The 22,989-nt window shown below is 33.6% G+C and overlaps 1 protein-coding gene across 2 annotated transcripts in view; it reads right to left on the reverse strand.

Moving 5' to 3' along the window:
- Positions 1-22,989, reverse strand: part of LOC106670192 (neuropeptide F receptor-like) — a 381,879-nt gene that overhangs the window by 315,869 nt on the left and 43,021 nt on the right. For both annotated transcript variants that reach the window (XM_014400295.2, XM_014400297.2), the window contains exon 2: positions 8,210-8,805. In XM_014400295.2, the coding sequence (XP_014255781.1) occupies positions 8,210-8,773 (564 nt within the window). In that variant the 5' untranslated portion in view covers positions 8,774-8,805. The remainder of the gene's footprint in view (positions 1-8,209; positions 8,806-22,989) is intronic.

A 22,989-nucleotide genomic window follows, 5' to 3' on the forward strand; every position in this document is an offset into this window, starting at 1 on the left:
AAGAATTAAAGTTTATATATATATATATATATATATATACATGTGTCTGTTGGTTAGGTCATTACTTATAATCTGTAAGTATTTGTAATAATTTACTTACGCGTCGATGACATTCATTACTCTTTTTTGAAACCAATCAATAAAAAAAAATGTGGGTTTTATGAGTACTTAGCTGAACCGAAGTCCACCTGCAAGCTGTATGTAAAATTCTGCAGGACTCTATAAAACTATAAAAACATAATTGCTATTTCAACTATTACTAATTTATCGGTTTCACTTCTAATCTGTAATTACTAATTTTCGAACACGAATTCGAGATTTTTAAAAAAGTGGGGTTATAAAGGTACGAATGGAATTCGAACCCACGGTCTTCGAAAGTTTACCCCGATCTCTCACCGATCTGAGCCACCGTCACTTCGATCCCCAAAACATCGACTTTTCATCTCAGCACAATCAGATTCACAATTATTTCTTTACTGTCCACATACATGTACGCACATATTTACATGCTAGAAACAAGAGCGTCAGTAATAATACTTTACCTCTTTACATCATCGTAGAAGATGATCTCAATAAAGATCGAAACGTTGGCAGATAAAGAAAGTGTTTCTCTGAAACCTTCGTCATACCAGACCGCATCTCACGATTTCCGAATAATCATCGACTAACGTTCACCAATCACCGCACAAATCTTTTACTACTTAAATGGTGGAAAAACTGAACTACAAAAACCCAACCCTGAGATATTTAACAACCAATATAACTACATAGAACAAAACAACCTTAAATATGTCTCCAGATTGACATGTAGAACCTCTCTTTGTAATTTTGTCAATTATTTCAACATTCGAAAAGTCAAATGTGTCCCTACTTGAGATTGAATTGTTTGATAGTCCAGTACCAATTCTGGATTTATTGGCACAATCACGACCATAAATTCTAGTTTTTTTTCTCTGTTTTTTTACCAATACATTTGATTGGGATTTGTCTAACGAGAAGCAATGTACAACATTCGATAGACTCAACATTTCTTTATTATCCATGAGTTTAGTATGTAAAGAGCTCAATTTATACTTGTATTTGTAACAATAATTGATGTGAGTAGATATTTCTTTATCAAATATTTTAATTTTCTGATTTTCTCATGTATGGATGGCTATTTTAAATATGATAACAAAATATGCATGCAAGTTGATGGTATTGCGATATAGAGATGTTGGAGGTAAATCAGATCTGACGGATATTTCAATTATTTTACTTCTCACTCTTTTGGTCAAAAACTGAATTGTACTATTAATTTTATACATAGATTTGTCACTAAGCAGCACATGCTTCTGGATTGAAGTGAAAGAGAGAGCTTTTCGTATGTTAAGAAAAAACAACTACCCAAAGACAATGGTTCATAGATTATTAAAATATTTGATAAAGAAATATTTACCTCACATCAATAATTGTTACAAATACAAAAAAATGAGCTCTGTAAATACTAAGCTCAAGGATAAGGAAGAAAAGTCGAATTTATCGAATGTTCAATATACTTTCCCGTGAGGTGATTGTCCAATCAAAAACATTTGTCAAACAAAACGGAGAATAAAAACCAGAATTTATGATCATGTTTCTGATTGTGGCAATAAATCCAGACGTGGTACCGGACTATCAAAACATTCAATATCAAGTAGGCATAAATTTGACTTTTCGAATGTTGAACAAATTGACAAAGAGTCTCAATTACTCAGAAGAATAATAAAAGAGGTTCTACATGTCAATCTAGAGGCATATTTAAGGTTATTTTCTATATAGTCATATTGATTGTTAAATATCTCAGGGTCGGGTATTTGAGGTCCAGTTTTCCAAGCATTTACGTTGTAAGACATTATATATATATATTTTTTTTTTTTCCCCGGCCGGCTAGCTGCCTGGGCTATTGCTGTCACCTCACATTTTTTCCATCACGTTTTTATTTTTATTTATTTATATATTTTATTTATTTACATAATTAATTTTTTTTAAAGTTAGCTTTTCTGTAGGAAGTCTGGCGATCTTTCTGGTTGTGTTCTGGGATTTTATTTCTACATTTTTAGCCCTCCCACACGTAGTGAAAAGGCTCTGAAAATCCTAGCCTAGCCTATTTGCGGGTTTCAGAGTACTCGATATTCCTAAGTATGAACATGCATGTATATAAATACCGTAAATAAATAATTTTGAATCTGATTGTTTAATCAATTGTACAAATATGTTTTCATATAAACGCTGATGATGACCTTAAAACCTTAATAAATAGGTCGTAAGCTTGGCATTGGCTACTAAATTTGCTTTCTTCAAGACCATACCTTGATCCAGGGTGTTCGTAAATGAAAAAGTGGTCGATACTTCTAATACTGAAAACGTATCAAACTTAACAGTTGATAGTGGAACGAAATCTACAACCGGTCCATACAATATAGAATATGTTCCAATTGACCATATTTCAGATTTTTCATACAAAATTAGATTTTGAAACCCAAGGAATTATTTCAGCACATCATTTGGCGATTGAAGATTAATGATGTGTAGGTAATATTCCTGTCCTAGGAAATATTCAAAAGAAATTGTTTTCTTAAAAAACAAGTACATAATATATAGAGTGGAGATGTTGAATAAACAAAAAGCTAGCAGTTCTTTGAAAACTGAAAAAATGAATAAAATTGATATAATTTGAAAAATATTCTTAAATATAAGCTCAAAATAAAGAATTAAAGTTTGAGTAGGTATGAAAAAAATGAAAAACATTATTTTGCTTGCCATAAAGGAAATTACAAAGAAACATGAGTACATGGTGTAAGTGAAATATTATCCTTTGGATAAGATTATCAAAAAAAAAAAATCACACAGAATTTTTTTAAATTAAATTTGGTTTTATATTAGGACAAAAGAGAGATGTATAATATTATGCTTCTTATGAAAGCGAAATAGGAGAAAAGAAATCTGTGAGAGGGCTTGGCTCGTTCGCCAAAATTAAAAATTTAATAAAAGGAGAAAATTTAAAATGCTAATTGTTATTTACACACAAAATAAATTCCGCTTTAAAGGTTTTCACGTTAATATAATAAATCTTCAAACTTACAAATATGACGTATGCATACATGTATAATGTATTTTTTAATACAAAAGTAAATTTGTATAATATTACCTTTTTCTTTGTCTTTTATCTCCCCATTTTTCTCATTATGCCAATCTGTATTTGTAGTTTTGAGGACAAATTGAAGATTGTTTTGCAAATATAATTTATTTTTCGATGAAAATATTAGCCTAAAATTGCTCAATAAAATTTTTATTTTGTACATTTAATATACAGTTTTGATTTATGCGTTGTTTTTTTTTGACACGGGCATCCGACAGCTTGGTTATTTCAGCCCCGAAGCACTAGCAAAATATCGCAACACGCTCGATATACACACACACACACACACACCAGCGCGCGCGCACACCAATAACCAATAAATACATTCATACCTATTTACATTGATCGTAGGCATACTGTTTGGTAGATGGAGTACTCGATATTCCTCCATGTTCCCTATAATAGACTACTATAATTAAGAGTCGATGGGGTACTTAAAAAGTTTTCCGCCGTAGACCTAAGTCACTCACGCAACATGAATGGCGATCGAGATGCTACTTCACCATCAGCCCCGCTCCATTCACACAAATAAATACATTCACACCAACATAAATTAATCACACTAATACTGTGTGGTAGATGGAATACTCGATATTCCTCCATCTACCTGTTCACTACAATCGGAGTTGGGCAAAATCTAACTAATTCAATCATGATTAAGAATTTTGATTGAAGTTTAATCATGATTGAATGAGTCATACCTCATGATTGAATTAATTATGATTAAATCACATAATGATTAATTTACTCATGACTAATTCAATCATGATTAAACTTCAAACAAAATTCTTAATCATGATTGAAGTAGTTTGATTTTGCCCAACTCTGGCTACAATGACCAACTTACCAAAATCCAACCGACTCCGGATAAAAATTTTGAGATAAGAATCGTGCTCAAGGCCAACCTTCAAAAAGTGTTATCATAAACGAAAACCAAAGTTACATAATTATTCTACATGTCTATTTTATTACAATCAAGACCCCTAGATGGTGTATTTCCCAAATAATGTAGAAATCTCTCCTTTTAAGTGGAATAAATTTTAATTCAAAGAAATATTTTTTACATTGATCGGTTATGTAAACATATTTACTTTTCAAAGCGTAGCTTGTTATAGGATTTTTTTAAATTTTATTATTATTATTATAATTATCATTATTTTTTGGCTTTTCATAACGACGGAGTTTTACTTATAATTGGAAGATTGATTTTTGTTAAATAAGGTGTTGAAGGATTTTCGTTTTGATGAAATAAATTTCTGTTAGAAAATTTTTTAAAAGTGATGAAGTGTATTTTTCATTTTTTGAGCACCCATTTGAACATGATTTACCGAAATTTAGTCATGACTAACTATATTGTGACTAAATTAGTCATGCCTCGTATTTAATTACTAGTCATGACTAATTTATTCATCAATCACATATGGCGACTAATGACTAAATAGTCACTTACTACCAATCATGACTAACAGTTGATGAATCATTAATCAGACATGACAATTTTTGCCCAACACTGACTACAATAAACTAATCTAAATTGTGGTCAACGGGGTATTTTATACAATTTCCGCCATCGGCCCAAGTCCTATGCGTTATTACATAAGATAGTATGTGGAAGATAAAATTAATAATGAATTTTCTGACGAATTGTTTTACATTTGTGATACGTACTTGTAGAGGTAAACTTTAATTATGGATTCGCCTGCCATGGATATTTTGACCGATTACAACTCTTCTATTAATTATGACTGGTTAGAGACTTACATAACTTAAATGCTAAGTATAATTAATGAATATAACCACCTTTATGTACCTACTTATCACTCATTGATTTGTCTGATTGATACTGAATTTTATTATAGTCAGTCATTTTATTAATCAAATGTCCTAAGGGTAACGACACAGTCCAAAAGGTATTACTCGCTCGTACCACCAGATGGTCCGAAACGGCCCATTTGGCATTTTGTTCAACCCATTCACATTACGGCTTTCATTTCTTCGAAGCCAATGGTCGAATCCTGGTGGAATTGACACCACCTGGCCCGAACCACTTTTCAGTGATTCGTCGAAACGGAATCTATCACGTTATCACGTAATCGGCAGGAGGGGTCCTAAAATCCGAAACCTTCTGAAATTGACCTAAAATAGTACAATAAAGATTATACGTATATATTCAAATATTAATTTTCTTTAAATAATTTATATGCTATCGAAATTAAAATGAAAAAAGTTCGATTATTGATCTAACAATGTGAAAAAAAATTCTTTTTCTCACATTTCAATCAGTATATTAATACTACATGTTCTAAAAAAACCTGCTGAAAAACTAAATCTACAATGCGAACAATATTTATTTTTATAAAAGTTTCAGATATCAAGGGTAAAGGAATATTGATTTATGACTGATTTTTGACCTTTTTCTCTTCTTGGCTTTGAATTAATTTGCATGCTATTTCTGTTTTCCGGTAAGCATTATTTGTAAATACGGATTACTTCAGACTACATTGGATGCATAATGTTCTTTGTTGCTCCAATCCAATTCCATCAAATTCCAAATCCAGGCCAAAAAATCCAATTCCCGGGACTGTGCAGAGAGTGATGCAAGTAGACTGCAACAGACCGTTCCCAACCCTTGGTTGCAAGGGGAGTTTCCAGGCAGAAAATAATCCTATAGCGTTGAGAACTTAACACACTCTAAAGCCCAAGTATTCGTGTTTCCTGGTGCGCATTTGGAAGATGGGACGAAGGAAGTGTACAGCGTGCGTGGATGCAAAGGCTACGCCTACCCAGTCCCTCGACATGCGTTATGGGAGTTGTTCGCTTGCGAGCTGACCGCGGAGGCGGGCGCTTTATCTGAGGCACACAGGAGTTAGGGTACCAGATCCTTTCTGCATAGACGGGGGGTGCATAACCATCTGAACTACGGGGCAGCGAAAAATCGTTCCAAGTCCAAGTCCAGCTGTATGGGTGTGAACTCGTAATGGTTTAGTGGTAAGGCAGCTGACCAGTACTTAGAGAAGTATTGGGTTGTCCGGAAAATAATGCAGGATTTTGGTATTAAACAAAAAAAAAGAAACTAGTTACTTTAAAGCAATGTTCTTTAATCAAAATAATTTCCCATACTCTCAATACATTTCTCCCAACGTGTTGGTAACTTATTAATTCCGTCTGAGTAGAATTCAGAATTTTTAGAATTGATAAAGTCAATAAATGCATTTTCCAGTTCCGTTTGATTTTTGAATATTATGTGTTCTAAGTAGTGGTCCAGGTGTCTAAAAAAATGGTAGTCAGTAGGCGAGAGGTCCGGAGAGTAGGGTGGGTGAGGCAAAGTTTCATAGCCAAGCTCCAATAATTTTTGTGACGTTACACGTGACACATGTGGTCGAGCGTTGTCATGCAACAAAATGGGCCCTTTCCGATTGACCAAAGAGGGCTTCATTACTGCCAATTTCTGATGCATGGTATTAATTTGGTTACAGTATGATTCAGCATTGATGGTTTCGCCAGGATTTAAGAAGCTGTAGTGTATTAAACCAAATGAAGCCCACCATACCGTAACCATTACCTTTTTTTGATGAGTTGGGGGCTTTGGAAAATGTATTGGAGCTTCTCCTTTGTCGAGCCACTGTCCAGAACGTCTAGTGTTATCGTAGAGAATCCACTTTTCGTCACATGTAACAATTCTGGCCAGAAATGGGTCATTTTTGTTTCGACAAAGAAGTGATGCACAAACATCAAAGCGCTGATTTTTTTGGCGATCGTTTAATGAGTGTGGAACCCAATTTTCGAGTTTTTTCACTTTTCCAATCGCCTTGAGGTGGTCAGCGACGGTCGTTTTACTGACTTTGAGTTGCTCTGCACCCACCACTGATCGCAGAACATCATCATTAAGAGAGGAAGGCCTTCCACGACCTTCTTCATCTTCAAGGCTGAAATCTCCCTCCCGAAATTTTTTAAACCACCTTTGCACAGTGCACTCATTAACACAACCCTCGCCCCAGACTTGGTTAATGTTTCTAGCCGTTTGGGCTCCGCTTCGGCCGAGTTTAAACTCGTAAAAGAAAATCGTACGAAATTCTCGCTTTGACATTATAAGGATGACTGAATTATTTCCAAGTAGCGGAATGCTACAGAGGTAAACAAACAATATCATTTGGAAGAGGATTAATAAGTGTTGACATTCATACAAATGAGTAATCCTGTAAACGTAAACAGAATATTTTATATAGATTTTTTTTAATGAAAACTTAAAATCCTGCATTATTTTCCGGACAACCCAATAGCTGTTGTTCGGTAGTGCACACTATCCACCATATGTGGACTCACTCCTGACTTGAGAAACTAAACGTGTGATAAGGCCTATGTGCCAGGTGCGCACGTTAAAGCACTTCATTGCCAAAGATATTGCGACCCCCGTCGTTGTTCGTTGATGCTGGTAATCCAGGTTTTGAAAAAATCAACTAACTCGATATTTTCACTTTTTATTTCAATTTCAAAAGGTAGGTTTTAAGGTTCTGTAAGCGATTTATTCACTTTTTTATTTTTTAAATTCTTGCAATGTTTCTTTATCCTTGTTTTGTTGTTCCAAGAACACGCATTAAATTTTTTGGACCATATTTTTAAAAAAACTGTTTTGAATCTATGTAAAGTAAGTAACTAAAGTTATTCCACTTTACACTTAACATTTTTCCCAGATTATTCCATTTTTAAATATGAATGAATGAATATTTTTTATTCGTGAGCAAGATTTACATTTTGTTTGAATACTCATATTTTACATCCTTAAGTATGTACATTTTATTATTTTACATTTTTTCAACCTCTCCGTTAAAAAATCCATCCAGAGTGTAAAATGGGTTGTTTTGTAGACATTTGCAAACTCTTTTTTTAAAGACCATTAAAGTGCAAGGATATGGCTGGAATTCGAACACAGTATTTCTGACGTGGTAAATACGGATCGGACGCCCTAACCATTCGGTCATCACGGTTTTCAAGGGATTTTGTGAGACGATGCTTAATAGTTGAAGCAAGAAATAGAAAAAAATCACTTACCTGGAAAACGACGAGGGGTAAGCTCACTAGGACTGAGAAAAACCAGACGAGGGCGATGGAAACGATGACCCTTCTTCTTGTAGTAGGCCCGTCTTGACCTTTAATTATCGTGTAATACCGGTCCAATGCGATGACTGTGATGGTACCGACGGAAACCATCGTGTTGGTACCTTGCAAGGCCGGTACGAGTTTGCAAAGTGCGAGACCGAGGTTCCACTGCCTCCTCAATATCGCAACGAGCGTGAACGGCATGCATATGAGGCATAACGTGATGTCGGATATCGTCAGGTTGACTATATAAAGGTTACGCGCCGTGTGCATCTGCGGCCTCCGGGCGATGACGATGCTCAGGAGGATGTTGGCGAGGAGGCCGACCACTATGAGGAAGCCGTACACGCCGATGAGGATCGCTTCTGTAAAAGGGTTGACATTGTGGTCCGTGTTGCGCTGCTCCAGGAGGATATGGTACGCTTCGGATAAGTTAAAGTTAAAAGTGTCGTTCAGCTCCATAACGACACACCGCTCAATCTTGCTACGGAAATGACCGCCCAGTCGGCAAACCATTAGAACACCTCCGCTTGCCCATCATCCAAGAACTGAAATCAACACCAGAAAAATTGTTATCCTTAACTATTTACAACACGTTAACGAAATGATATCAAAATGAAAGATATTTTATTTATGTTACATGTAAAATACCATTAAACCTTTTAATAGAACAATGGAGTTTTTAATAAACATCTTGTTTAACATGGACGGCTAATTAACTGGTCGCATTACTAATGTAATTCATAAGAAATATAATTGATGATGGTTAAATAAATACTACGATAGAAAATTGATGTATGTATCAAATGGAAACGATTTTTTGAAAATAACATCATTCTTGTTCGCATTATCCATGTCTAAAAATTGTATAGAGTAGGGTGGGTGATGAGATGGTTGGGTTTAATAGAAAAACTTTGCAATATGATATAGTTTCTGAGAATAAAGAGATGTGCATAACTTTAATACCAAAGTTAAGCTTTTTTAAATTATCAATGATTGTAAATATAATCAGAAGAGTAAATGTATAGAATATTTACAGAAAATTAGATTAGCAAGTTCGCAAAGCTTGACAACATTTAATCGTTTTTTCAGGAACGATGGGTAGATTCAAGAAAAATTAAAGGTTTTTAATAATGAACTAGAAAAAACGACAAATATGGCAGTTCAGAAATATAATGGTAATACGACGTTAGAAAAAAAATATATATTAAACTTTTAATACTATAGTATAGTAAGCTTATTTTCATATAGGGTAAACTATTAATATTAAATTCACTAGTTTTCGTGGTCCGCTTGACGAATTAATATCTTTCAATTAATTAAGGTTTTTAGTGAGTACATAAAGTTGGATAAGTTGAAATTACAAGTTTTTTCACTTTTTCAAGGATAATGGTCTCCCCAAAATGCAGGTTCAGTCCATGAAGAAAACGTTATGCGTAGGAGGTAATTCACTCGCAAAGTTCCAATCCACTGCCCCCACTATTAATAATAATTACAATTAATTAAGGTTTTTAGTTGAGATGAAAAAAAAGTTAATGGCACGAGCGGGATTCGAACCCACGATCTTGGGCTAACTACGCCACTGCTGTACCACTTGAGCTATCGTGACTTCGTTCCGCTCGGACACTAACTTCCCATCTCAACCTCACCTCTCGAATTTGAGGTTGAGATAGGAAGGTAGTGTCCGAGAGGATCGGAGTCATGATCGCTCAAGTTTTTGGATCAGCGGCGTATTTAGCCGAAGATCGTGCGTTCGAATCCCGCTCGTGACACTGACTATTTTATCTCAACCAATACTTTTCATAAAGATTAATTAATTGAAAAAATAGTACACAATATTTACACACTCAAAAAGACGCATTTATCAAGCAAGGAACAAACAACAACAGCAAGGACAAAGCAACGAATAATTTTCTACGAGTAACACTATAAAAAATTGAGAACAAACTTACAGACGAAATGAAACTTATCTTAAAATCTAAATAAACTTTTGTTAGAAGCTAAACTTTCTTTAGAACTAGTGTCTATCTACGCTTCCTGATTCCGACAGCTTGAAAAAACAGTAAATTCTGGAACACCTCCAAATTTCTTTGGGTCCACTGTTACCTTATTAGATGAAAGAATCAATTATTTTCTAAAGATCCGGCCATGCCGTAGAGATATCCTCATCGACGCACACCGCCACCCTCGTCGCCCTTGGTTGTCTGTCCCACTCAACTACACTAATCCTAAGCCTAACTTAGGCCGTATTAATTGGAGGTTGACCCACCGCTAACTTTATTTCCTGTGACTCTATAATTAAGGAGGCATTAAATTATAATACATACATATTTTGTTACGAGGGTAATATTATTTATGAATAAATGTGCTGATTTTAGTCTGTATAAATCCAAATCCAAAAAACTGTTTTAGGAAGTTTTGTGTGCATTTCTTTCCACAAAATACATGAATCTCTCTTGTTTCGGAAATGTTTAACTAAATTAGAAAAAATATAATTTTTTATATATAATAAAAATTGTTTTCTAAACTAACCCCATCTATAAATCGATACTTTTACAATGAAATTGTCTCTTAATCTTTAAATTTATATCTATTTAATTTTGAAGCCTTTCCAAATGATAATTATGTTAAATTTACCAGTTGCTATTTAATATTTGAAATGTTTTTTTGTTTTTTTAATCAAGTTAAGTCTTCCATGTATGTACGACTTCTTCACAAGAAGAAATTCTTCGACTCATCTGCGATAATTTACCATTCGTGGGGCATATCTCGGCAGAGAATAATTTGACGAATCTTTGGCAGTATTTAATTTTCGCCTTGGTATATTTTACGTAGCCCACCCATGTTTTTAGAATAAATTTTCAAGTAACGGAAATTGCTTAAAAATCTAACTTTGGGTTTTGAACGGTTTATCGCAAATGTCCAATTATTTACATAGACGTTGTTAACGTTTACAGGACCGGACGATTTATTTCTTCTAGACGAATTGTGACTGTCGATGAATACAAAATAAATTACAATGTGGTTAAGCGTGATATATGGGGTTTAAGTTTGAGTAATATTCCCTCGGAACTTTAAGAAAAGTTTATTTTTCGTACGCATAACCCCCAAAGCATATATTCTTATATTTTCTTATGTTTTTCTTTTATATTTTATTTCTAAGATATACGGTTTTCAGTAGAACACCAGTGCTGAAAATGGAATTGTTTAGTAGACAATAAAAAATTGAAAATGAGGCATGGACTTGATTAAAGTTTAGACACAACTATATCTTTCAGAATATATATTCTATATCTCAAAATTGCAGTAAAAAAACGATAAAGTACAAATTCTAATTTTCAATATTAGTCGATAATTATTTCCGTATAAGCGGTTGCAAAATTAACTTTATTTTATCACGTAAATATTTCGTTTGGAAGAACTAGGTGTAGCAATTTTGTTGAAAAAACTGTCATCAAAGGTAGGTTGGAGTTATCAGTAATAACAGAAAATAAAATTAAGGAATTATCTTTGTTCTAAAAGTGATGAAATATTGATTTTAACATAAAACCAAGCCCAGTCGACCCTATAAATTAACAAACGGGCATTTCTGAATAAAAAACAAAATGACGTCCATCAAGATAATGTTTTACAAGTGGTTATAATTTAAAATTGATTCACTGTGTGTGTCAAGCTGTGTTACCCAATATTTTTACACGATACCTAGTGTCAGTGTGTCAAACGAAATGGATTGATCTGGATCAATCAAATCAGATCAAATCTGGATCGATCAAAATATTTTTAAATTAAAAAAAATATTGTAAAAGTATGGAAGATACCCGAAGCGATATGACACACATCATATATAAATCTTCTAAATAAATAGTTATTTTATTTAAAACATTTATTTTAAAAAAGTAATGTAACACTGAAGTATGTGAATTTAAAAAACATTTTTTTGTTTTAAGTAAAGTAATTGCTCTTTGACTAAGCATAGGACAAGGTAGAGGCAAACACATTTAACATGGTGAAAATAGTCATCTATATAAAATTATAAATAATTACAATTAATTAAGGTTTTTAGTTGAGATAAAAAAGTCAATGGCACGAGCGGGATTCGAACCCACGATCTTCGGCTAGATACGCCGCTGCTCTACCACTTGAGCTATCGTTACCTCGATCCACTCGGACATCAACTTCCTATCTCAACCCCACCTTATGAGTTTTCCCTCCTTTTTGCCATTTTTCAAATGTCGTGTAATCGGATTGGATTCTCGACGACAAATGAAATGGCCACGGAGAGCTTTAGTGAAGTATACTTCATTTTAAATCATTAAATTCACTAATTTCGTGGTCCGCTTGACCAATTAATATATTACAATTAATTAAGGTTTTTAGTTGAGATAAAAAAGTCAATGGCACGAGCGGGATTCGAACCCACGATCTTCGGCTAGATACGCCGCTGCTCTACCACTTGAGCTATCGTGACCTCGATCCACTCGGACACTAACTTCCCATCTCAACCCCACCTTTTTGAATTTTCCCTTCTTTTTGCCATTTTATCTCAACTAAAAACCTTAATTAATTGTAATACATTAATTTGTTAAGCGGACCATGAAATTAGTGAATTTAATGATTTAAAATGAAGTATACTTCAATAAAGCTCTCCGTGGCCATTTCATTTGTCGTCGAGAATCCAATCCGATTACACGACATTTCAAAAATGGCAAAAAGTCAGGAAAATTCAAAAAGGTGGGGTTGAGATGGGAAGTTAGTGTCGAGTGGATCGAGTTCACGATAGCTCAAGTGGTAGAGCAGCGGAGTATCTAGCCGAAGATCGTGGGTTCGAATCTCGCTCGTACCATTGAGTTTTTTTATCTCTACTAAAAACCTTAATTAATTGTAATAAATTAATTGGTCAAGCGGACCACGAAATTAGTGAATTTAATAATAATAAAGTTTTTTATTATTATGTGTGGTGTTTAGTGACCGTTAGTCAATGATTATTCGGAAATCGTCAGTTGCGGTTTGGTGTGACATAGGTTTTAGAAAAACATTTTCTTTATCGTGCCAACGTATCGATCTATTTTGTTTGATCAAGTTTGAATCTAAAATTTTCTAGAATTGTATAAATTCAGTTTTTTATCTAACAATTTTAGTATTGTATAAATTCGTTTTTTTTAATCTAAAATTTCTAGCATTGTAGAAATTCATTTTTTTCTCATCCTACACGTATTTGTATAATTTAAACCATGTTTATAAATCCCAGGCCCAGAAGATGATCTCAATAAACATGGAAACGTTGGCATGATAAAGAAAATGTTTTTCTAAAACATACGTCACACCAGACCGCATCTCACGATCTCCGAATAATCTTATTATTATTATTATTAATCGTGGGGGCAGTGGATTGGAACTGTGCGAGTGAATTACCTCCTACGCACAACGTTTTCTTCATGGACTGAACCTGCATTTTGGGGAGACCACTATCCTTGAAAAGAGTCAAAAAACTTGTCGTAATTTCCACCAACCTTATGTACTTCGATGCCAACCTTATGTACGTAGTCGATGTCGTCGGGGTTTTTTCGTCTTTCTATAATGTTAATCTGAAAAATTGGATGCTGCTCTGATGATGGTCTATATAAAGGCCGAAAGCTGGGCAAGACTTCTTTCTCTACCTGACCAGAAACCAGATCCCAAACACATTAATCGTCTTGGTCAATTTCTTCATCATCAAAATAATGTTTATGTAACAACAAAAGAAGAAATGTATACAAAACAAAGTACATACAGCAAAATACCGTCTGCCGGAAGTTCAAGCTAAATACCTTCTCCAACAAAAATGTACGAATGAACCGTGTAATTGAACACTAAAAGGTCGAAAACATTGAAGAATTAAATGAAAAATAAGAAGAACCATTTTGTATATATACGTGAAAAAATGCAATAATTTTAAAAATAATTGTATGAATTAAATACGTAGTAAGAAACCAGTTTTTTGTATTAAAAAACTATTAATCATAATTTAATTCCTTAATTAGTTCATAACGATAAGACCAAAATTGCTACCAGAATTCGATCAGTATTAAGTAATTCTTACCATTCAGGAATTCAAGTAGCTTGGTTCTGCTCAGCGTATGGTGATATTTCCCTGTCACAAAGCACATATTGAAACCTCTCTTTCACTCTAGGAGTTGGCTATGGTAGAGCAACCCGCATCTTGACTTGAAAAACCAATTTAACTGAATGGTTGAAAGTTCAGTATTACGGGCAATACTTTAATAAATTTGGGGAGTACTGTAAAAGTTTTAAGGTTTGAACGTCGAGCCGACCGCACACGCTCTTCCCGATAACATTCGACTATCCTCTGTCTGATGCCCATTAATAAAGCACTCCACTTATCCAAATTTTTTAAGTTGGAATCGAAATCGCACGAGCGTTTCTCCGCCAAATCAATCCAGTTCTTGAACCAAAATGCGTTTCTTTTAATAACTTCCAAAGGTAGAATACGATAAAGGCGGTGAGAACACAAATTTAGAAATTTAATGCAGTAACTGGCATGAAGGCCGAAGGTGAAAACTTGAACAAAACAAGTTCTCAATCGATAATATGTATTAGGTGTCACGGGGGAAGCTGAAAAAGGTTCTTAATAAAAAAAAAATAAAAAAAACAGAATTCTTTCCATCAGCTTTCACCGATGTAATCCTTTACCTTGAACACCATAACACACAATTGGACTGAAAACAGCTTCAAATAAATAATCTTTGTCGGAAGGAAGGACATTGCTGTTGTAAATAAAGTTATTCCAGAAACGATGCCAAATTTAGCCATTCATATTCTCTCCGTTAAATGACAAGTCAGGGTCAAGTGCGGGTTGAGAATACCCAGAAATTTGTACTGATTAATAACTTCTATGGGGCTGCCCTTATATATCCACCGATCATTAGCAGCGATACCTTTTCTAAAAACTATAATCTTCTACTTTTTTAAATTCGCTGTGAAGTCCTATTGTTTACATTAGTGTTGTAGGAGATAGATGAGAAATCTCGGTCTTTGGCCAGAAGTAAAACATCATCCAAGTACATCAAGACTTTAACAACTGAACCGGCCACTCTGACAACAGCTGCGGGCAGGTAGTCAAGAAAGAAATATAACAACAAGGGACTGACCATACAACCTTGTCGGACACCTGATATGACCTCAAAAATTACTGAAATGCTCTGGTTACCTCTTACTGCCGAAGATCCCCGAAGATTCAAGGTACATGCTCTTCAAGGTATTATTGAATGTCAACGAGTCCTCCATGTTAAAAGTTTCAGAAACAAGGCTTTTCCTTCTAAAGAGTCGAAGGACGATTTGAAATAAATGATGAAACAGTACAGCAACCCTTCTTTGCTGAAAATGTTTAATTTAATAATATTCAATAGATCAAACAGATTGTCAAAAGTTTAATAGCCTCTTCGAAAACCCGACTGGAAGTCTCTAAGAAGAAAGTGGTCTAGCATGTAGGAATCTTGGCTGCGAAGTAATAAAGCTGTAGAAATTTTCGTGAGAATGCAAAGACGAGTTGGTCAAATCATTAAAATTTTAATAACAGAGTATTAAGAATAGACCAAACGCGAAGATTTCTGAATCATAAATTATTTTAATTAAATTGAGCACTTTTAAATGAAAGATATCATGAGAAAATGTGAAAAATTCTTAACTCACGCTGTCAATGCCGGGAGTTTTGTTGTGTTTTAAAGTTCAAATGATTTTAATATTTCTATTGACAATAATAATAATGGCCTTGGCATATTACTTTTTTAATCTTTTTAATTTTTCTTTTTTATCTTTTTTAAGATCTTTTTAATCTTTCTTGCAGTTAAAAAAGTAAGCTTAAAACAGTTTCTTTAAATATTTATGTTCTTTTCAAATTCCATATTATTATTCATTTTCATTGAGCACATAATTGTTAATCCCTTTTTGCGTTTTACAACTAATCGCAAAAATCAATTTTTTGTCCTTTTAATTGTGCTATTGAACAACTTATCAAGGATGTAATAGTGACATGGTGCTGATTTCTACTATTTGGGTGAATTTAGCAAAGAAGATGACCACCCCTGTTGCATCATTCTTATTAAAGCGAGTCGTTTTTAAAACTTCATAAACCCTATCGAGGCTTAAAGTATAAGTCCAAAACTTGTCAAGTCCTTAGGGAGGCCTTGAGTGGGGAAAAACACTTTTACCATACTGAACTGAGACAGTTCAGCCAACAGTCTAAAAGTCCAAATGATAAATGCTATGTATTACTAAATCCATCATATTTAGTGGTTTATTGACGAAATTAATTCTTTCAATTAATTAATCTTTTTAAGGGTTTGGTCGAAATGAAAAAGTTAGTGTCACGAGTGGGATTCGAACCCACGACGAATCGTGACACTAACTTTTTATTTCGACGGAAGCCTTATATCAAAAGCTATGTATTACTTTCATTCTATCACTATTACTGCTAATGGCAAACCATGTATTGTGAAGTTAATACTTGATGTGCCCGTTTGAAAATCATGGTTTGAACACAACATCGATGTTGAAAAGCATTACCATTGGTAGACAATATCGAAAAGAAACTCGTTGTCGAAAATGCAGTACAAATGTCGAAAAGCGTAGAGCAGACATGTTCTATGCATTGAGGGAAAACATAGTTTTTGATGTAACAATGATAGTAATATTTAAATATTTCGCACATAAGGAAATTGTTGTCCTTTTTTACATTATTGGTTTTAACTTGAGTATACCGGCGTAATTCCACGGAAAGCAAGTGCTATTATATAAATTATTAATACCTGGATGTGAACCGCCATGTCATGAAAACACTAATGGACCTGCCCGGTTGATTGGCTTTGCACCGTTTAGCCTTTCACGAGTTTGAACACTGCTTGAATTAAAATTGATTAATTCTGAGAGTTGCTTTTTAAATTTAGTTTTCTATGTTAAATCTAAGTTTTAGTTAAATCTAGCAACAATAAAGTAATTTAATAAATAATAAAATTCAACGAAATAAAAGAGTCGAATAAATGAAATAGATTGCTCAAAGAGTTGCTTATCGTCTCCTATAATAAATCAAATATTCTAAGCATGAAAGTATTTTTTAGATTATTTGGAGATCGTTAGGTGCGATCTGGTGTGATGTAGGTTTTAGAAAAACATTTCTTTTATCATGCCAACGTTTCGATCTTTATTGAAATCATCTTCAGGGTCTGGGATTTATAAACATTGTTTAAATATATTATATATTTATATTATTATTATGTATTTTTTAGAACTGAATAGCACTGTGCCCAAAGCTTCCTGTACAAATATAAGTGACAAATATCATATTCGAACAAAATTTTCACACACACATTATACACACACTTTCAACTCGGGAGACAAAAATGACACATCTTCACGGAAAATATTTTGAGCCCTGAAGATGATCTCAATAAAGATCGAAACGTTGGCACGACAAAGAAAATGTTTTTCTAAAACCTACGTCACTTCAGACCACTTCTCACTACCTCCATATAATCATCAAGTAACGGTCACTAAACACCACACATGACACACACTCTCAACACAGGAGACAAGAATGACACATCTACACGGAAAACCTTTTGAGCCCTGAAGATGATCTCAATGAAGATCGAAACGTTGGCCCGATAAAGAAAATTTTTTGACCTACGTCACACCAGACCGCTTCTCACGACCTCCAAATAATCATCAAGTACGGTCACTAAACACCACACATTATACACATATATTAACAGCTTGTTTTTTTACGTTCCGTTCGTTCATACTAAATTTTTGATCATTTATTGGTTAACTTTTTAAGAAAATTTGTTACGGTTTGAATTAATTTACGATTCCATTTGTTACTTACCAATTACGAGAAAACGAGAAACTGTAAGTATAGGGAATAAACAACGACTCATTACGAAGCAATTTCAATTTCAAAGCCAGCAGATAGAATTAACGCAAATTGAAAATTCCCGACGTACATTGAACGAAATTCGGCCCTTGGTAAAAACAAGTGGTCTAAATTCCATTATATATTATCAGTAATTATCTCACTGTTTGCAAATTAGACGTACGAATAAGTCGGATAAATGTATAATCGTGTTTATCTTAGCGATTCGACATTGTGAGTTCATTTCAACGGTTCGAGAATGTAAATACTTCACATAGAAAAATAAGTTGGCGTAGTCTTTTCCGCGTGGATGTATTCAGCATTGAGTTGTGAACATAGGGAACAATTTTTTTTAAATATATACGAGGTGTTAAAAATTTTGACATCCTATACTGCAGGAAATACTCTTCTTTCTTAAAGCCAAAAGGAAGGAAGAATTCCAAGTGGTATTTCACATTGTGAAATGGAGTTTCTCAAAATGTGTGGTGTTTAGTGACCGTCAGTCCATAATTATTTAGAAATATTGAGATGCGGTCTGGTGTGATGTAGGTTTCAGAAAAATTTTTATTTATCGTGCCAACGTTTCGATCTTTATTGAGATCATCTTCAGGGCCTGGGATTTACAAACATTGTTTAAATATAACAAATACGTGGGGTATGTGGAAAATAGTAAATTTATACAATGCAAAAAATATATATTTTTTTATATTTTATATACTTTTTATATACTCACTCAAAGTGTTTGTCTTCAGTGTAATTGTGCCATTCTTGCGTGTAGCGTTGAGAGTGCCAGTGATATATTGCTGTTTTATGTTTATATACGCTGGATTTTGAAGGGGTGGGGAAGGAAGTCAGTATAGAAAGACATTTTTGTATAAGGAGTCGGCGAGGAAAAGGAACGCTAAATTGTTGAAAAATTAGACTATGTGAAAAATGTTTGATGTGTGGAATGTGATGCGATGATATATGTACGTTATCGATATTGAATTTGATTAATAATATTGGCGTAGCTGCGACTGAGTCTAAATGTGTCTGTTCTGTAATTGATGTTGTGTTTATCTCGGTTGATGTAAACCATTTCTGAAAACTTACGTTTATGTTTGTTTTGTTCTGTGTGCAATATTTTTGGATCGTTGAAGTCGAAATTGTGTTTGTGTTCAAAATGGTGTGTAGCGAGTGCTGTAAGATGTTACTTGGGTTTTTTGCAATCATAGATATGCTGCTATTTAATGTAAAATGTAAACATTGTTTGTAAATCCTACGCCCTGAAGATGATCTCAATAAAGATCGAAACGTGAAAAAAAAGTGAATTTATACAATGCAAAAATATTTTTTATATTCAATCAAAGTATTTTAAGTAAACAGACCATAAAATCAACAAGACTGATTATAAATAGTTTACTTGATTTTTAACCTTTTTATTAAATTTGCGATATACCGCTTTGTTACGTCACCATCATTTGCTGTAGACATTTAACACTGTTCTATCCTTTTTGTCCTATTTGTCTTTTTTATCAACGTTAATGGTGTCTTCGCAAACGTGAGTATTATTGTTTTTTCTTTTGCTGCGTTTTTGCTAACTGGTCTGCTTCCTCATTTCCTTGTAATCTGCCATGGGCTTTAACCCATGAAGCCATCCTCCTTCTTAGGGTTCGAAAAGCATCTTCTTATTATATATTCAGAAATCGTGATATGCGGTCTGGTGTGATGTAGGCTTCAGAAAAACATTTTCTTTATCGTGCCAACGTTTGGATCTTTATTGAGATCATGTTCAGGGCTCAAAGTGTTTGTTTTCTGCTGTTTTTTTCTGAAACCTACATCACACCAGACCTCATCTCACGATTTCTGAATAATTAGTTTCTCAAAATATAGATGTATTCAGAATATACAGTACATTGGATTTAATTTAAATCCAAGAAGATATTGTAAATTTGAAGTAAAATTTCCTACTATATTATTTGATAATTTAATATTGAATACTTTAAGAAGATTTTTCCTCCTTTAAAATGCATGTTCCTCTTTCTCAATAACTTCACTAATTTCGTGGTCTGCTTGATCAATTAGTATATTACAGTTAATTAAGGTTTTTAGTTGAGATAAAAAAGTCAGTGGCACGAGCGGGAAAAATGGCAAAAGGAGGGAAAACTCAAAAGGTGGGGTTGAGATAGGAAGTTGGTGTCCGAGCGGATCGAGGTCACGATAGCTCAAGTGGTAGAGCAGCGACGTTTCTACCGAAGATCGTGGGTTCGAATCCCACTCGTGCCATTGACTTTTTTATCTCAACTAAAAACCTTAATTAATTGTAATTTCTCAAAAACTTATTGTCGGCATATTAGAATAGGCATATATAGAATATTAGGTATAATTTCGAATAGATTAAAGATCAGTAAGATTTATTTTTGTATCCGGAATGTTTAAAATGTAATCTTTACTCTTTAAGTTTTTGGTAGAAGCCATCTGGGGAAGCTAAAATGAACTATGATAGATGAAACATCGATTGGAATTATGACGCTGAATAGCGGCTGAGCGCAGAAATTTTAGCTTCTAACCCTACAACTTTCGCATTTTGAAAATAATAAAATTAAAATAAAAAAAATCAATCCCAACCCCATTGAATTGTTGACTCTTCAAGGTAATATCAATATAACTGAATATCCAAGGGCCTGGGGCTGGGAGCACGCTGTTCCGATCATTAATCATGGCACAGCTTGAACTCACCTTCTGAGAATACCATTAATAGTTCTGACGAGTTTGGAAATTGTGCTTTTCAATGGCAATGACAGTGAAACAGAGAATTTTCAACGTGATGACGAACTGAGATCATTACTGCAATTTTAGTTTTGTGCTCGTACGAGTTGGACGATGCATTTTAAATTTAGCTGTAAAATTCACCGAGGGAAGTTAAAAACGATTCCATAAAATATTATTCATAATGGTTAAAATATCTCAAAAAGTATTTAATATATTATCAATAAATGTTAGCTAATAAATTTACAGTGTAATAAATGTTTGTTAATAAAACCCGTACAAAATATTAAATCATTTTAAAAGTTTATTTCTTTATGGCAAACCAATTCTAAATCAAAAGAAAACCGATCATAAAGCAAAACGAGATTAAAACATTTATATGTTTGCAAATTCCATATATATACAGAACAATTCTGCATTCCACAATTGCAATACATCTTTGAATATTTCATATTTCATAAAATATATCGAAACTCTAAAAATTGAAGGTTTTTATTGAAACTGCGACCTGGATGTTTGTGGATTTATCGCATTTCCCTATATTACATTAATACTGCAATTTGCACAAATAGAAAAAAATTCTTCAGGCGCTTTTCCATTTATTTGGATGATTCTGAATTGTACCGTGTGGGTGGCAATCCAGAGATTTGAAATCTTATGAATTTTTGCACTTCAAATTAAACAAGTTTATTTTTATAATAGAAATTTTTAAGCCTGCTAAATTTGATCTAATAAAATTTATTAAATTTTTTTTATCGAAAATTGAATATCAAAACTAGCTACTCTGTTGCATACGAGTTGGGTTTTAATAAAAATTCCACAATTTGCTTACTATTCGTTTTTGATGGATACATTTTTATACTGGTTTTTGCTACATTGAAAGATTTGTATTATTCTGAATTTTTGCCGACGCAAATAGACATACATGGAATTATGAATTCTCTATGTGTCGCGTCAGCATATAGACATGTTGTGCCACTTATGGCCCTATTTCAATAATTCATGTATTGCAAATATTTCATGTAGAGCCACGAGAAAAAAAAATATCGAACTGAAAACCAAAACGTTGTAAATGATTGCAATAACAAATAAACAAATACAGCAGGGGTTAAATACTCATATTACATTAATACATATTTTAGGTAAAAATATGACAATTTATAACTCGTAATTTTTTTAAATGATAAAGACCAAACACATTCTGATAATCAGTTACTGCAAAAGAAAATATTTTGTTTTAGTCATGAGGTGTTGGGTGGTTATTAAAATGTGTGTAGACGCGACAATACTTTACCGCACAATGAAAATGGAAATATATCATTCCATTTTATACTTGAAATATTTTACGTATTCTTTCAAGACTAAATGACGATGTGGAAGATAGGTTTCAACAAAATAAATTTAGATATGACGGCACTGAAGTAACATCAGTTGGGAAATCAACAGAACCACTACGTTATTTTTAAAGAGAAAACACAAAATTGTAAACAAAAGGAATATACAACCAATAATTCATCACACCGCTGCCTCTGCATTTTGTAAAAATAGAAATAATGTCGTGGCCGTAGAAGGAAGAAGTGGGTTGAAGACACTTTTCACTATAGTTTGAAAGGCTGTTTTTCTCCACTTAATTTTCAATGGAAGGTAAAGGATTTTAGGGTTATAAGTCTGGTTAGAATCTCAAGTAGACGGTTTTAACCTAATTTGCATTGAATACCGTGCCTTTTAAGCTTCTGGGACTTAATTTATCTTTCCTCGTGAAGACCGGTTTTGGTTGTCGTCCAACAATACACTCCACATCAACGATTACAGCGCCAAAAGAGGCGGTTCCCATTTTTTCAAGTCGGATACTTTGGCTGAGCCCCATATTTCCTATACACTGAGAGGCAAAAAAAAGTTGCCACCCTCAATATTTTTAATTATCACATAGACAAAATATTAGGTCCATTTTAAAGGAATTTTGTAAATAAATTCACTAGTTTTCGTCGTCCGCTTGACCAATTAATATCATTCAATTAATTAAGGTTTTTAGTTGAGATAAAAAAGTCAGTGTCACGAGCGGGATTCGAACCCACGA

Source organism: Cimex lectularius, unplaced genomic scaffold (assembly GCF_000648675.2).
Source record: "Cimex lectularius strain Harlan isolate CLEC.00 unplaced genomic scaffold, Clec_2.1 scaffold134, whole genome shotgun sequence".
NCBI classification, from domain to species: Eukaryota; Metazoa; Arthropoda; class Insecta; order Hemiptera; family Cimicidae; genus Cimex; species Cimex lectularius.